The sequence below is a fragment of the Trachypithecus francoisi genome, unplaced genomic scaffold (assembly GCF_009764315.1).
Source record: "Trachypithecus francoisi isolate TF-2019V2 unplaced genomic scaffold, Tfra_2.0 Lachesis_group4, whole genome shotgun sequence".
Classification (NCBI taxonomy): domain Eukaryota; kingdom Metazoa; phylum Chordata; class Mammalia; order Primates; family Cercopithecidae; genus Trachypithecus; species Trachypithecus francoisi.
Window position 1 is genome coordinate 95,249,776 of NW_022681469.1, and position 12,974 is coordinate 95,262,749.

General features: G+C 42.1%; 1 protein-coding gene across 2 annotated transcripts in view; it reads right to left on the reverse strand.

Annotated features, from left to right (window-relative positions):
• The window catches only part of IGF2BP3 (insulin like growth factor 2 mRNA binding protein 3), a 156,908-nt gene that overhangs the window by 100,665 nt on the left and 43,269 nt on the right, over window positions 1-12,974 (reverse strand). For both annotated transcript variants that reach the window (XM_033192407.1, XM_033192406.1), the window contains one exon: window positions 1,062-1,110. Coding sequence is in view for 1 of the 2 variants with exons in the window: in XM_033192406.1 (XP_033048297.1) it covers window positions 1,062-1,110 (49 nt within the window). In the remaining variant the exon portion in view is untranslated. The remainder of the gene's footprint in view (window positions 1-1,061; window positions 1,111-12,974) is intronic.

The window sequence follows — 12,974 nt, forward strand, 5'->3', positions numbered from 1 at the left end:
TGGCTCATCTTAAAATAAGGGGATCAAACTAATAATCTTGCTGTTACAACACTTGAGGACCTATCCCCCAAGCTACTGAATTCCCTAAACAAATGTTAATCTAAAACAGGAACGTATAAAAAGTTTAATCTTATAACCCACCGCTTCCATCTATAAAGTATATTTTTAGTGCATTATATAACTTGCAATATATTCAGCATATACCAAAAACCAACCCTTTCCTGCAAAACTTAATCTCAATAATATTGTTTTGAAGATAAACATTCTCAGCACTAATCACTTGTGACCGAGAAATCTTGGAGAATCAGACTTACATCAACTTCCCTCAACTTCCCACCAAAGTAACCTTTTAACCAAACAGAAGACTAATCTAAAACACACATAACTAGTTACTCTTGATTTTTTTTATATTAGAAATACATAAAAGCTAAGCAGTTTCTCTGCACCACCCTCTCCAAGGTGAGTTTTAAGAACTTTCAGGTTCCATTGTCTGAAGAATCAAAAGACATTTTCTTTTATCCCTTCAACTACAGGTGTCTCAAATTCTCACCATGACATCATTATTATGCTTTGGAAATTGCTGACACAGGCTATTCAATTGTGCTAAATAGTTTGTGTTTGTGCACATTACACAATCAGTGCAGTGCCACCATCTGAGCAAAAGGAAGCAGAATAACATCTTAAAATAAAAGCACAAAGTAGCAGGTATTTGTTGTTTTAAAACTTTGCCAAGATAGGAGCTTCATATTTAAATACAATTGGCAAATTGATCAGAAAGAAGTGAAATCAACAAAATCCTTTTGGGAAGGGACTGAATGAGAAAGATTACCTAGTTACCCAAGAATATATTTCAATTTTTGGTTTCTTATCCCAAAGAGCAGATTTTTAAAAGATACACTGTGCCCTTACGAAGAAAATCCCACACTAAGACATGGGTCATAAGAGAAGAATTTTATGTTCTAGCACACCCAAGAGTTGAGGAAAGGAGAAAAAGCTTTGAAAAAACTAACAGCAATAGGTTTCCATACTTAGATCTTAATTTTAAATATAGAAATTCTTACCTCCCACTGTAAGTGAGGCGGGATATTTCGTATCTGAAGTTTCCGAATCCTGCAGAAGAATTAAAACGTTTTTTAAAAGAAAAACAAAACATAAAAGCAAGACAATAATAGCCAACATGGAAGTTTAGAAATTACTTAAAATATTAACTCTATATTAATTACAAACCAATATCTATTAAGAAAATACAGCCCAAGAAGGAAAAGCAAAGAAGTAAAGTCATAAAATGCAGAGACCATTTGGAGATCCAGTATTTATTGGACTGTTATGACTTATTTTAAAAGTCACTAAAATTGGTAGACAGAATGTTTAAAACACACTTATCTGATGACTACATTCTAAGTTCAAATTCTTTAGCTTCAAATTAGGCATCCCAGGACACAAACAAGGCCTTAGTCCAGGTGATCTTACTCTGACCGTCACAGCTAAGGAGTCCATAGATAAAACTCAGGGAAATAAAAATGAGGTGTGGGTGGGAGGAAATTACACATTTATCTTCACTATCCCCTAACTGAAATTTAACATGTCCTTCAATTATGAATGCTGGCACTAAACCACAGAATTACAGTACTTGTAATTTTGACATCAATATAAATCAGATATTTTCATACCACATTAGACTGTTGAAGATCTTTAAATATCATCTACACTCATTACTGTGAAACTTAGATGTGTTGCTAGAACTTGTTACTTATTATATTAAGCACCTATCACTGAGTTTTAACATTCTGCTAACTACATTTCAAAATAATTGGTTTCCTTTACAATCCTATGTATTTTATGCATTTTAAGACATCCTAAGACCGGGCACAGTGGCTCATGCCTGTAATCCCAACACTTTGGGTGGCCAAGGCAGGTGCATCACTCGAGGTCTGGAGTTTGGGACCAGACTGGTCACGTGGTGAAACCCCGTCTCTACTAAAATTACAAAAAAGTAGCCAGGCATGGTGGCAGGTGCCTGTAGTCCCAGCTACTCCAAAGGCTGAGGCAGGAGAATCTCTTGAACCTGGGAAGCGGAGGTTGCGGTAAGCCGAGATCGCATCACGGCACTGCAGCCTGGGCGACAGAGCGAGACTCCATCTCAAAAAAATAAAAAATAAGACATCCTGAAACATAAGAGATTCAGAGGTTTCAGACTGCGAAAGTAGTGCACAGTAGAGAAAATGTGAAAAATCAGTACCTTAGTTCAAATGCCTCCCACACATGTATATACATACGTATAAGGGAAGGAAGAGGGTGATGCAAATAACACAACTGTATGTTAATTGTATGAGACCATACTATAGAAGTCACATGCCAGTCACTTCCTTTGAAGAAGGAAGGATTTACTCAACTAGCTATTAAAAACAAAATAAAACAAAAACTAGCAACAGAGCCTGACATCTCAAGTGAAATAAATTACTTAACTTCTACAATTAGAACTATAGGACAGGCCTTGTGGCTCATGCCTGTAATCCCAGCACTTTAGGAGGATTACTTGAGCCCAGGAGTTCCAGACCAGCCTGGACAACAAAGCCAAACCCCATCTCTACGAAAATCTTTTAAAAAATTTTTAAAATTAGCTGGGCATGGTGTTGCGTGCTTGCAGTACCAGCTACTCAGGAGACTGAGATGGAAGGATTGCTTGAGACCAGGAGTTCAAAGCTACAGTGAGCTGTGACTGCACCACTGCAATCCAGCCTGGGCAACAGAGTGACACCCTGTCTCAAAAAGAAAAGAGAAGAAAAAAGAAAAAGAAAAAATAGAAAAAAACCAAAAACTATAGTGAACTTTTCTTTCCAGGTCAAATAATCCACAATTTTGAAGTATCAGAGCAAAACACCAGTTTAGTCCAGATTCATAGCCTAGTTTAGTCCTTTGCCTCTTCCCTTTCCCCAAAAGGGTGAGAACAAACAAAATACCACAGCTGCCATTGATCCCTTCGAGAACATCAAAGAAAATCTAGATTAACTAAACTCAGGTACAGCCTGTCCACAATCATAAAACGGAGGAGGAAAGGAAGAGAAGCACTTTTACGTTATTTTCATGACAAAGTAAAAGCACAGTTATCAGGGTAAAATATACCAAAGAGATAAAAGAGAATGCCAGTTTAAGAGAAAAAAAAAAATCCAAACTATAGCTAGTATAAATTTACAGACAAAATGCTAGCTTGGGATTTGTTTCAAAATAACTCATGTGATAATAACTGTTAAAGCTTCAGGACAGGTACCTCTCTGCTTTTATGTAAGTTTTATAATTTTTCTTTTTTTGTGTGTGACAAGAGTCTCGCTCTGTCGCCCATACTGGAATTCAGTGGCACAATCTCAGCTCACTGCAGCCTCTGCCTCCCAGGTTCAGGCAATTCTCCCACCTCAGCCTCCTGCGTAGCTGGGATTACAGGCATGCGCCATCACACCCAGCTAATTATTGTGTTTTTAGTAGAGATGGGGGTTCACCATGTTGACCAGGCTGGTCTCAAACTCCTGACCTCAAGTGATCCGCCCGCCTCCACCTCCCAGAGTGCTGGGATTACAGGTGTGAGCCACTGTGTCGGGCTGTATTTTCTATAAAAGGTTTAAAAAATATACCCTAATAAAAAGGTCTGTAATTCATAGATTTCACAACTCTTATATGTTGCCTCAGTTAAAAGAAAAATTGCGGCCAGATGTGGTGGCTCACACCTGTGATCCCAGCACTTTGGGGGCTTAGGTGGGCGGATCACCAAAGGTCAGGAGTTCGAGACCAGCCTGACCAACATGGAGAAACCCCAACTCTACTAAAAATACAAAATTAGCCGGGCATGGTGGCACATGCCTGTAATCCCGGCTACTCAGGAGGCTGAGACAGGAGAATCGCTTGAACCCAAGAGGCAGAGTTTGTGGTGAGCCAAGACTGTGCCACTGCACTCCACCCTGGGTGACAGTGAGACTCAAAAACAAACAAACAAACAAAAAATAAACAGTGAGTCTCAAAAAAAAAGTTGCTCACACTATATTTACCTGGCTAATGAAGGTATGATTTACTACATATATGCAATTACTGATCTGGTTTGTTTTTTGTTTTTGTTTTTGTTCTGTTTTGAGATGGAGTCTCACTCTGTCGCCCAGGCTGGAGTGCAGTGGCATGGTCTTAGCTCACTGCAATCTGTGCCTCCTGGGTTCAAGCAGTTCTCCTGCCTCATCCTCCCGAGTAGCTGGGACTACAGGTGCATGCCACCACATCCAGCCAACTTTTTATAGAGATGGTGGCCTCGCTACGTGGTCCAGGTTCATCTTGAACTCCTGGACTCATGCAGTCCTTCTATCTTGACCTCCCCAAAGTGCTGGGATTACAGGCTTGAGCCACCATGCCTGGCCCTATTCTGTTTTAATCAAGTATCTAACACAGTAAGGATTTGCAGCAGTGTTAAGAAACTAAGTATTCACCTCCACTGGCCTCATTTTGCAGGGTGTATATATTACCAAAAAATTTTCCCAAAAGTACACATGTAAATACACATGGAGAGTTCAGGTTAATTAGCACATGATCATACACATTACAAAAATAAATATTCACTTCACAAATAGGATACTATCTTTTGTTCATTAAGAGTAATCCAGGCGGTACACAGTGGCTCATGCCTATAATCCCAGCCCTTTGGGGGGCCAAGGTGGGAGGAGTGCTTAAGACCAGGAGTAAAATTAGCCTGGCATGGTGGCACACGCCTGTAGTCCTAGATACTCAGGATGCTGAGGTGGAAGAACCACATGAGCCCAGGAGTTTAAAGTTTCAATGAGCTATAATCATGCCACTGCACTCCAGCCTGAGCAACGGATTGAGACCCTGTCTCACACACACACAAAAAGCAATCCATCTGCCATGTTTTCACAAAGACTTCTTAAGAATCTCATACTCAAGAATCCCATGGATTTTCTACCCACTCTTCAAAACGTACATCCAACACCCATTTAATTATTGGAAGTTTGAATGTTACTCCAGAATAATTATTTCCCTTAAATAGTTTTCTAGCTTCCCTTACCTGATACTCTTAAGTGTCATTTTAGACAAACATCTGAGTTATTTTTATGCAGTGTTTTGCTTTGTTTTTCAGATGGGAGTCTCGCTCTCTCACCCAGGCTGGAGTGCAGTAGCGCAATCTCAGCTCACTGCAACCTCTGTCTCCCAGGTTCAAGCAATTATCCTACCTCAGCCTTCCTAGTAGGTGGGATTATTAGATGCCCATTAATTTTTGTATTTTTTATTTTAGGAAAGATGGGGTTTCACCATGTTGGCCATGCTGGTCTCAAACACCTGATCACAACTGATCTGCCTGCCTCAGCCTCCCGAAGTGCTGGGATTGCAGGTGTGAGCTGCTGCGCCCGGCCCTGCAGTTAGTGTTTTGATATCTAGAATTGTTCTTTCCCATTTGTTCAGTAACTAATCTTAAACTGTGTGATGTTTACCTCTGGCTCCTAACCCTGTGCTCTGCTCTTATCAGTACAAGAGCCGAAAGTCTCAACATTAACAGGAATGAACCAAAGGCATGAATTATAATCATCCAGCAGAGATAAACACAAACTTCTGGCATGGAAAGAACTGGAGAAAAATCTATCTCAGTCAGCTATACAATTAAAATACTCTACTGCTTCTTTGGTTACGTTCCATCTGAGATTTGAGAATTAGTTTATATTTGGGTTTGATTCTAAATACTTACAAGTCAAGAAAAGGTATTAATATTTTAATAGAGTGTTTCTATCATACTGATTACCAAGTCATTAAAGTTCAATTTAACTATCAGCAAATAAATTAGTGTTTCACCACCTCCTAAAACACACATAAATACATAGGATGCACACTCCATAACAACAGGGACTAATTAGGTTATCTTGTTCGTTGCTGCATTCAGAGCTTGAACAGTGCTTGGCATCTGATAAGTATTCAACTGATATTTAAAATCTGTTACAATATATAGACTGGGGGAAAAGAAAAAAAGACTCACAGAACCACCATCCAGAAACTAACATTTTGAATGATTTTCTTATAGCTTATAAAGGGACCAAGAAAAACAACTGCCACGCATTTCTGAGAATGGGGGGGAAAAATTGAATTATTTAAGCACTTGCATTATTTTTAAAAATTCAGGCTGGGCAGTGGCTCATGTCTGTAATCCCAGCACTTTAGGAGGCCAACGCAGGCAGATCACGAGGTCAGAAGTTCAAGACCAGCCTGATCAACATGGTGAAAACTCGACTCTACTAAAAATACAAAAATTAGCTGGGCTTGGTGGTATGCGCCTGTAATCCCAGCTACTCAGGAGGCTGAGGCAGAAGAACTGCTTGAACCCGGGAGGCAGAGGTTGCAGTGAGCTGAGACTGCACCACTGCACTCCAGCCTAGGAGACAGAGTGAGACTACGTCTCAAAAAAAAAAAAAAAAAAAAAATCAACACAGTTTAAGGTTTCCCCCACCAGAGGGGAAATAGGGTGAGGGAAATAGGGTAAATTTTAGTTCTCAGGCTAATAGATTAAAAATTTAAAGGCCAGATGCAGTGGTTCAAGCCTGTAATCTCAGCACTTTGGGAGGCCGAGGTGGGGAGATCATGAGGTCAGGAGTTCAAGACCAGCTTGGTCAAGATGGTAAAACCCCGTCTCTACTAAAAATACAAAAATGAGCCAGGCGCAGTGGTGGGTACCTGTAATCTCAGCTACTCGGGAGGCTGAGGCAGGAGAATCGCCTGAACCCAGGAGGTGGACATTGCAGTGAGCTGAGATCGTACCACTGCACTCTAGCCTGGGCGACAAAGCAAGACTCCGTATCAAAAAAAAAAAAAAAAAAAAAGAAAGAAATTTAAAAACTGCCCACTCTGCTAGAAATATTATTATGAAAATTCAATAATCATTTATTAAAAGCATGTTTAGGCCGGGCGCGGTGCCTCAAGCCTGTAATCCCAGCACTTTGGAGGCCGAGATGGGTGGATCACAAGGTCAGGAGATCGAGACCATCCTGGCTAACACGGTGAAACCCCATCTCTACTAAAAATACAAAAATCGGCCGGGCGCGGTGGCTCAAGCCTGTAATCCCAGCCTTTGGGAGGCCGAGACGGCGGATCACGAGGTCAGGAGATCGGACCACTGGCTAACACGGTGAAACCCCGTCTCTACTAAAAATACAAAAACTAGCCGGGCGAGGTGGCGGGCGCCTGTAGTCCCAGCTACTCGGGAGGCTGAGCAGGAGAATGGCGTAAACCCGGGAGGCGGAGCTTGCAGTGAGCTGAGATCTGGCACTGCACTCCAGTCCGGGCGACAGAGCGAGACTCCGCCTCAAAAAAAAAAAAAAAAAAAAAAAAAAAAAAAAACCAAAAATCTAGCCGGGCGAGGTGGCGGGCGCCTGTAGTCCCAGCTACTCCGGAGGCTGAGGCAGGAGAATGGCGTAAACCCGGGAGGCGGAGCTTGCAGTGAGCTGAGATCTGGCCACTGCACTCCAGCCCCGGCGAAAGAGCGAGACTCCGTCTCAAAAAAAATAAAAATAAATAAAATAAAATAAAAATAAAAGCATGTTTAATTCCAAAAGAAAGAGTCAATAGTAGGCCTGGCAGGGTAGCTCATGCCTGTAAACCCAGCACTTTGGGAGAATTGCTTAAAACCAGGAGTTCCAGACCACCCTGGGTAACAAAATGAGACACTCCCTCCTCCAACAGCCCTGCCTATCTACAAAAAAATCAAAACTAAAATTAATTTTTAACAAGCATCCATAAAGCAGCTCATGTAGACTCGGAAGGGCATCTTCAAGATCTTTAGTAATCGATGAAACTGATTTAAGTTGATTTTAGAGAAATCTAATTAACACCAACTAGAGAAAGTGAGCCTCCATATACCCATCACCTGTTCCAATTAACGAGTATGATAATCTGATCTTGTTTATTCTATACCCAAACCTGTACTAAGTCTCCCTCACATAGCATGCCATGCTGAAGTACTCCAGTAAACAACAGTGAAAAATAAGGAGCTTTATTTCAACATAACCACAACAGGATTATTGCTCCTAAAAGTGATTAGCAAAAGTTCCTTGTTATTAGATATCCAATAAGTGTTTATTTCCGATTGCTAATAACTATCTTTTTACATGAGGTTTGTTCATATCAAGATGCCAACAAGATACACACAAGCATACAGTTGATATGCTGATATATAATCTTAGGTCTATTTAATACAAGTTTCCCTTCACTGCTTTCTTCACATTTATGTAATGGTCCAAAGTCAAAATCCTACACGATTACTCATTCTGAATTTTACTCACTGCATTCCCCTTTGTATCATTTTAATAATTGTTTACTACATAGAATTAGATATATAATAATGTGTTTTTTCTGAGACAGGATCTTGCTCTATTGCCCAGACTGGAGAGCAGTGGTACAATCAGCTCACTGCAGACTCAAACCCCTGGGACTCAAGTGATCTTACCATCACAGCCTTCTGAGTAGCCGGGACCACAGGTATACGCTACCATGCCCAGCTAAATTTTTTGTACAGATGGGGTGTCGCTACATTCCCCAGGCTGGTCTCGAACACCTGGCCTCAAGCAATCCTCCTACTTTGGCCTCAATAATATATAATTTGTTTATATACATAAGACATCTATGAACCCACCTCCAATAATTAGAAGATAACTGAAGATAACTGGATGTCTCTCCCCCAACCCTCCTCCTCCCAGAATATAATTATCACCCCTAATTTTTTTATTCTCATGCTTTTACAACAGTTAATCTGTTAAAACTGATTTTTTTAGCCAGGCATAGTGGTGCATGCCTGTAGTCCCAGCTACTTGGGAGACTGAGGCAGGAGGATCAACTGAGCCCTAGGGAGGTCAAGGTTGCAGTGAGAGGTAGTGGTGCCACTGCATTCCAGCCTGGGCAACAGGGTGAGACCCTATCTCAAAAATCAAACAAAAAAACCCTGACTCTTAAAAAGTAGACAAAATGCTGCTAGCAGTCCTTTAAAATGACCAAAATTGGCTGGGTGCAGTGGCTTGCACCTGTAATCCAGCACTTTGGGACGCCGAGGCAGGCGGATCACCTGAGGTCAGGAGTTCGAGACCAGCCTGGCCAACATCGTGAAAACCAGTCCGTACCGAAAATACAAAAATTAGCCAGGCGTGGTGGCACAGGCCCGTAATCCCAGCTAATTGTGTGGGGCTGAGGCAGGAGAATTGCTTGAACTCAGACGTTGCAGCAAGCTGAGACCGTGCCCTTGTACTCCAGCCTGGGCAATCAAAGCAAAACTCTGTCTCCAAAAAAAAAAAAAAAAGGCCAAAATTGCCAGAAATGGTCGGGGGGCGGGGGGATTGAATGAGCAAAACTTAATACTATCTAGTCAGTACTCAAATTTTCCTGATTAAAAAATATCTTTCTTAACAACTGGTATGTTCAAATCAGTATTCAGATTAAGATCTATATGTGGCATTTGGTTGATTATGACTCTAGTCTTACAACCTAAATGTTGCCCTTTTTCTTGCAACTTATTTGGATAAAAAACCTAAAATGCTGTCCCTTGTCCTCTAGCTTCCCACTGCCTGGAGTTTGCTAGTGACACTCCTGTAATAGTGTTTAATACATTCCTCTGTTCCCTATAAAGTTGTAGTTAGATCCAAAGGCTCAACTTGGTTTCTCTTGTTTCGTGTTTGGGAGAGGCAATATTCCATAGGGAGTGTTCTGTACTTCCATGGGAGTTGTTACCTCTGATGTCTTTCTGTGATGTTGGCAGCTACTAGTGATCACTGCCTAAATCCATTATTTCATTCAAGGTTGAAAACCATGATTTTCTCATTCTGTCATGCCTTCTGTATTTTTTAGCCAGTTATTCCATAAAGAACAAGTGTCCCTCATCAAATATTTGGATGCTCTGAAGCATACTAAGCACAGTAAAGACAGGATACTTTATTCTTTCCCTTCTGCAGCAGATGGTTTTGTGCTTCTTATCACATCACCTGACTCACTGCTGTGGTGGACAATCAATCCCACACACATTTCAGTTGTCTTGCTTCTTTCCACCCGTAAGCACATACTTTACACAAGGCTGCTTCTTTATCTCAGGGCTTTCTCCAAAACCTCTAAAGTACAGGAGCAGCCCAGAAACACTGGACAGAGAAAATCCTTAAGAAGAACATACATAGGCTGGGCATGGTGGCTCACACCTGTAATCCCAACACTTTGGGAGGCCGAGGCGGGCGGATCATGAGGTCAGGAGATTGAGACCATTCTGGCTAACATGGTGAAACCCCATCTCTACTAAAAATACAAAAAATTAGCTGGGCATGGTGGCGGGCGCCTGTAGTCCCAGCTACTCAGGAGGCTGAGGCAGGAGAACGGCGTGAACCTGGGAAGTGGAGCTTGCAGTGAGCTGAGATTGAGCCACTGCACTCCAGCCTGGGTGACAGAGTGAGACTCCGTCTCAAAAAAAAAAAAAAAAAGAACATTTATAAATGTAGGTGTATGAGGGTGGGGGCAGGGAGCTCCAATTTTTCAGATGGATAAACCTGGGAGGCATTTGCGAATTTCCTGGAGATCCCGTTTCCCTACAGGAAACTCAATAAAGTACCTATCATTGGCTTTTCCTAACTCCCCAATTCATTCTCCCCCTTCCCTTACTTCTTCTTGAAATTATCTCCAGAATAAACCAACTTTGGCAAATCCCTGTCTCAATCTCTGCTTTAAGAGGAGTCCAGGATGGGCACAGTGGCTCACATCTGTAATCCCAGCACTTTGGGAGACCATGGTGGGAGGATCGTGGGAGGATCGCTTGAAGCCAGGAGTCAGAGACCAGCCTGGGCAACACAGCGAGCTCTCGTCTCTACAAAAAAATTAAAAACTGGCCGGGCGCGGTGGCTCAAGCCTGTAATCCCAGCACTTTGGGAGGCCGAGACGGGTGGATCGCGAGGTCAGGAGATCGAGACCACAGCGAAACCCCGTCTCTACTAAAAATACAAAAAACTAGCCAGGCGAGTTGGCGGGCGCCTGTAGTCCCAGCTACTTGGGAGGCTGCGGCAGGAGAATGGCATAAACCCAGGAGGCGGAGCTTGCAGTGAGCTGAGATCCGGCCACTGCATTCCAGCCTGGGCGACAGAGCGAGACTCCGTCTCAAAAAAAAAAAAAAAAATTAAAAACTAAAAAATTTTGCCGGGTGTGGTGGCTCATACCTGTAATCCCAACACTTTGGGAGGCAGAGGCAGGCAGATCACCTGAGGTCCAGAATTCAAGAGCAGCCTGGCCAACATGGAGAAACCCCATCTCTACTAAAAACACAAAAATTAGGCTAGGCACAGTGGCTCACGCCTGTAATCCCAGCACTTTGGGAGGCTGAGAAGGGTGGCTCATGAGGTCAGGAGTTCAAGACCAACCTGGCCAAGATGGTGAAATCCTATCTCTACTAAAAATACAAAAAATTAGCTGGGCGTGGTGGTGGGCATCTGTAATCCCAGCTACTCAGGAGGCTGACGCAGAGAATTGCTTGAACCCAGGAGGCGGAGGTTGTAGTGAGCTGAGATCACACCAATGCACTCCAGCCTGCGTGACAGGGAGAGACTCCCTCTCAAAAAAAACAAAAAACAAACAAAAAACAACCAGGTGTGGTGGTGCACACCTGTAATCCCAGCTACTCGGGAGGCTGAAGCAGGAGGATCACTTGAACCCAGGAGGTGGAGGTTGCAGTGAGCCAAGATCATGCCACTGCACTCCAGCCTTAGACACAGAGTGAGACTCCATCTGAAAAATAAATTTAAAAAAAAGGCTGGGAGCAGTGGCTCATGCCTGTAATTCCAGTACTTTGGGAGGCCAAGGCGGGCAGATCACAAGGTCAGGAGATTGAAACCATCCTGGCTAACACCGTGAAACCCCATCTCTACTAAAAGATACAAAATATTAGCCAAGCATGGTGGCACGTGCCTATAGTACCAGCTACTCAGGAGGCTGAGGCAGGAGAATCGCTTGAACTCGGAAGGCAGAGGTTGCAAGTGAGCTGATATCTCACCACTGCACTCCAGCCTGGGCGACAGAGTGAGACTCCATCTCAAAAAATATATATATATTTATTGGCTTATCTTTGATGCTGTATAAAAGAAAAAATATTTATATATATTTACATATATATATATTTAAAAATTAATGGGCATGGTGGTATGTGCCTGTAGTCCCAGCTACTTGGGAGGCTGAGGTGGGAAGACCACTTGGGCCCAAGAGGTTGTGAGGCTACAGTAAGCTATGACTGTGCCACTGCAGTCCAGTCTGGGCAACAGAGCAAACCTCTTTTTCTGTTTTTTAGGGGAAAAAAAAAAAGGAGTCCAAAGACATTATTTCAAAATTTTCAGAATAATGTGTTAGGGCCCTGACATTGCCCAAAGACAACCAAATATTTCATTCCTTCAGTATCATTATTAATTCAGTCATAAATATTTTGCTTGTATCAATCTTTTTTGATGCTCAAATTGTCCCATCTTTGGCCAACAAAACAGCCTCTTCATGTTGGCTCCTTCATCTTTTGATGTTACTCCAATAATATTTGTGAGCACTTCTCCTTTCTGTTATGATGTGATATTCTAGGTTTAGCTTGTATGTTTCTTGCCCCTGTCTTTAATCAGCCTTATCAGCATGGATCCTTGATCCCTTTTAGTCAGAAAAAGTACAGAGAGACTACAATCTGGTCACTAGAGGTGCTCGTCATTATTAGATTGGTCACTGCTTCCAAGCCAGAGCTAGAAAATACACTTGGAAAGAAAATAAACCATGCATTCATACTGATTATTTCCATCTCAAATTTTGGATGACTGGAATTTCTCAGAAAGTCTCTTATATTTGCATATTTTCTTCCACTAAAAACTCTGACAAAAGATAGAAATAAGAACAACAAAAAAAGTGCGTTTTTTTTTTTTTTTTTTTTTGAGACGGAGTCTCGCTCTGTCGCCCAGGCT